This window comes from Nanorana parkeri, unplaced genomic scaffold, assembly GCF_000935625.1.
Source record: "Nanorana parkeri isolate BGI_ZX_2015 unplaced genomic scaffold, ASM93562v1 scaffold445, whole genome shotgun sequence".
In the NCBI taxonomy this organism is placed as follows: domain Eukaryota; kingdom Metazoa; phylum Chordata; class Amphibia; order Anura; family Dicroglossidae; genus Nanorana; species Nanorana parkeri.
The window spans coordinates 567,206-571,378 of record NW_017306713.1 but is presented as its reverse complement, the minus strand read 5'-3'; the positions used below and the strand labels follow the sequence as shown (position 1 = coordinate 571,378).

The window sequence follows — 4,173 nt, the reverse complement described above, 5'->3', positions numbered from 1 at the left end:
AACAAGGGGCCGCCTCTCCCCGCTCCTCCCACCCAGGTGCACCCGGCCTGTCACCGCTCGGCTCCTACATCCGGGTTGTTCCCGGGGAAAGGAGGCCGGAGCCGGATTCTGAGCTGAGCATGAGGCCGCGGCACTGAGCTCCATCACTTTCTAGAGGGGATATGGCGGGGAACGGGAAGAAGAAGAAACAGGTGCGCTTTGCCCGGGCGAATGGCGACGAGGCCGGTGACGAGGAAGAAGAGGACACGCTGTTCGAGAAGCGTCCGTCCAGGCTGAGAGCCGGCATTGAGGAGCTGGAGGAAGAGGGGGAAAGAAGGAGAGCCGAGGACGAGGTGCGCCTGGTGTCTGGAGAGCAGCAATGCCGGGGGCTCCGCTGCTGTGTCACCACCGTCATGTGCGCCGCTTTCCTGGGGCTGGTAAGAGGAAGTGAGCTGGACGGACATGACTGTCATGTGCTGCAATAAGCAGGGCTGGACTCTGTTCATGTTGTGGACAGAGAATGGGATATGGGGGCCTGCCAGCATTTCTATTACATTGGCAGTGCTCTTTTCCCTTCAGGTGATTCGTCCCATGTCTCGGGTACCTTTCACAATTAATGGTGTGGGGGAGGGGCTTAATGTAAACCAAGTTCACCTCAGGCCGAGCAAAACTGTCACTGACACCCCCACTATCACATGCAAAGTGCTTCCTGTAAATAACTTTGTGCCCCTACCTACCCAACAGGTTTCACTACAATGTGTGCTTTCCTGGGGCTATAATGCTGCTCCAAACAATGACTTCCTGTAAATATAGACAGACACACACACACACACACACACAGGACATAATAAAGTTGAAAGTTGTTTTTTTGTTAATGAAATTGAAATAACTCCAGGACTTAGTTAAAGGAGAACTATGGGGTTAAGTTATTTCCCCATAGTTCTCCTTAGGGTAAGTATACCACGAACTACAGCTCACGGCATACTGAGACGCAGCAGTATACCGCGAGCTGCTGCTCCCGGTATACTGAGACGCTGAAGCGGATCCCGACAATTGTGCCGGGATCCGCCCAGCTGCGTGACTGACAGCTGGCTCTGCCTATCTAGAGGCAGAGCCAGCTGTACCTGCCCCCTCCCCCGTCCGTTCCTCCCCTGTCACGGCAGAGAGCCGTGACAGGATCGGGAGGGGAGCGAACGCCGGTAACTGTTCGCTCACCTCCCGATCTACTGAGCCGACCTGTGACAGTCTCATTGTCACAGGTCGGCTAGAACTATGAGGTGAGTGAAAAGCACTCACCTCATAGTTTTTTAACCCATGTAGTGGGGCCACCCCCTGCACTGCAAGAGTTAATGTCTCATTTTGGCCTACAGGTGTAAAGAAAGAGGAAATTCTCACCGATCCTGTCCTGCGGCTGTGACCACTCACCTCTCTTCCCCTTCCACTCTGGCAGTGTTATGTTCCTCGATGTCTTCATGTTTAACCCCTTCATGACTGAGCTAGTTTTCAGTTTCTGTTCATAAATGACTGACACACTTTTTTACATTTTTGCTGTGTGATTCTTCCACAGCAGCAGGGCCGGTGCTAGGATTCTTGCCTACTTGTACTTGTCAAAATGCCCCGATGTTTGCGCTATGGTTTTTTTCTTCTTTCACTTACCTTTGGCGCGGGAGAGCAGCGGTGAATCAGCGCTTCTTGCAAAAACCTTTTTTTTTTGTCAGTTTATATCAAGCAGTCACTATAACTGCTTGATAAATTAACTTTTTTAATATATGGTTATTATTAGGCTGCTTCAAACTTAGGAACAGCTAATAATTACCTTAGAGACTGATCCTGACAGCATGTCAGATTCAGATCTCACTAAAGGTCTTTGAACGTGCCTAGACGATCAGAAGTGATACATTTCAGGCAAAGAGATACATTGTAATATCCCTGTGTCTGTAATATCCCTGTGTCTGAAATGTATCAAACATCGGGCTATGGAGCTGTGAAAACGAATAGCAGAGAGGTGAGTCACTCTGCTACCTCTCTGCTATCTTTAGCTGTCGAATACTGGATCGCTATTTAGCGATTCCATATTTGCATGTAACGGCTTTGTTCTTTCTTTAATGAAAGAAAGAAGCTTTTACAAAAGCTTAACTATTTCATTAATGAATGCCTCAATACTGAGACATTCATTAATGACTGGTAACCTCTGAGAATCGGCGGTTACCGGAATTACAGAGCCTTAAAAAACTCGTCACCTACAGTGTATGTGGCCAGTCATATAGCCACTTTGTGATGGGACGTACAGTGTACGTCTCCCGTCACGAAGGGGTTAATAGACCTGTATTAGACATGATGACATCATGGGTCCTTAGACCGCCGGAGCCCAGTGGGGGAAAATAGACTGCGGGGACCAGTGACAACCAGGTGAGACCGAGGATCAGGTGAAAATTTCTTTCTTTTCTATTTTCTTTCCCTAGACAAAATGAGCAGTCAGCCCTCGTTCACACCTGAACATTTTGTAGCGCATTCTACGCTCGATGAACGCTCTACAAAACGCTCAAAAATATAAATCCCATTGTATTCAATGGTCTCGTTCTCACCTTGGCGTATTTCCGCCCGTCCCTAACGCCCTACAAAACGGCCCACGCCTGAAAAGGTACACGTTCTACTTTGGGCCGTTTTGTTGTGCATTTCCATTGGGATACAGCCAAGTAGCCTTCAGAAACGTGCGACGGTCGCGTGAATCGCGGTAAAAAACTTGCGACGGTCGCGCATATGCAATACGCCTAGATGTGAATGAGACCTTAAAGTGACATTAAACCCTCAGATTTTTTAACATAAACCAATACTGTAATGTGTGCCTTACTGTAATCCATGGTTGTTTCCCTTCTCTTTGCTGCTCTTCCTTTTAAATCCTTAACTCTTCTCATGCTGGGGAGAACTTCCCTTTGCAGCTGAGTGCCTCTTCCTGTAGTGCTGGCTCCTTCACACAGACACCATGTATCCATTCCAGAGACAAGGCAGTCTGCTGCAAAACAGAAGTTCTGCTCCGCATGAGAAGAGCTACGGATTTAAAAGGAAGAGCAGCAAAGAGAAGGGAAACAACCATAGATTACAGTAAGGCACACATTACAGTATTGTTTATGTAAAATCTGAGGGTTTAATGTCACTTTAAGCCTTGCAATGCGGGGGTAGACCCGCTACAAGGGTTTAACGTTTCAAAATGCTGGAGTTACACTTCAAACATTTAAAATATTATAAAATAATTTGGGTTAGTTGCCAGGTGTGGTGCCATCTTTTTGAAAAATTGTATAGTTTAGTCTCCCACTGTCATATTTACAATACTGACAGTGTGGGTGTGTGTGTGTATATATTAGGGATGCAAATTTCGGCCGCCAAAATATATCGCCCCGAAAATTGCACTTTTGGACAAAATTGTGGTGCATGCCTGGTTTCTCTCCTCCCCGCTGGGCGCTGCTCTGTTTCCTCTGACACAGCGCAGCGTCCAGCAGGAAGGAGAGAAACTGTCAGGGGAGGCCGAGCGGTGCGGGTTCTCCTCCTGCACCGCCTCCCTCAGCACCTCCTCTGACCAATCAGGATAGAGAGCGGTGTGGGGGCAGAGACAGCCGTGCGCTGTCACAGGAGCCTGAATGGGCGGTGAGGGGGAGGAGTCAGCTGTCAAAATAGACTGAGGTCTCCTCCCCGCGGGCTCACCCTCGCCTGTGACAACGAGTCAGGATGGAGAACAGTACAAGCAGTCAGCGATCAGCTTATCGCTGGCTGTTTGTAAATAACTGGACATAGTATGAGTTACTACTGTATGTACCAGTTATGAATGAATAGGAAGTGATCTACATCACTTCCTGTTCATTCATAAGTGTGTACATAGTAACTCATACTATATCCACGATGTGTAAATGGACAGAAACACTCAATATAGAGGCTTCTTGCTCATTTATAACAGGGACTGCAGAAGAAGAGATTGTGGACTTTGTGTCTTCAATCTCTTTCTCAAATACTTGTTTAGACCACCAATATTTCCCCCGGAGAACCCACAGTGAATTTAAAAAAAATAAACATATTTAATAAAAATAAGTAAAGGAAATATAAAAAAATGACAACGTTTATAAAACATTAAATATTTTAAAAAATGTAAAAAGCTTATAAAAAAATATTATTTTCCGTTTCAGGCTGACATTTATCTTTTTT

General features: G+C 46.7%; 1 protein-coding gene across 1 annotated transcript in view; it reads left to right on the top strand.

Moving 5' to 3' along the window:
- Window positions 1–4,173, top strand: part of MFSD4B (major facilitator superfamily domain containing 4B) — a 14,267-nt gene continuing 10,094 nt past the window's right edge. Inside the window, exon 1 of the mRNA XM_018560274.1 lies at window positions 1–416. Coding sequence (XP_018415776.1) covers window positions 162–416 — 255 coding nt within the window. The 5' untranslated portion in view covers window positions 1–161. The remainder of the gene's footprint in view (window positions 417–4,173) is intronic.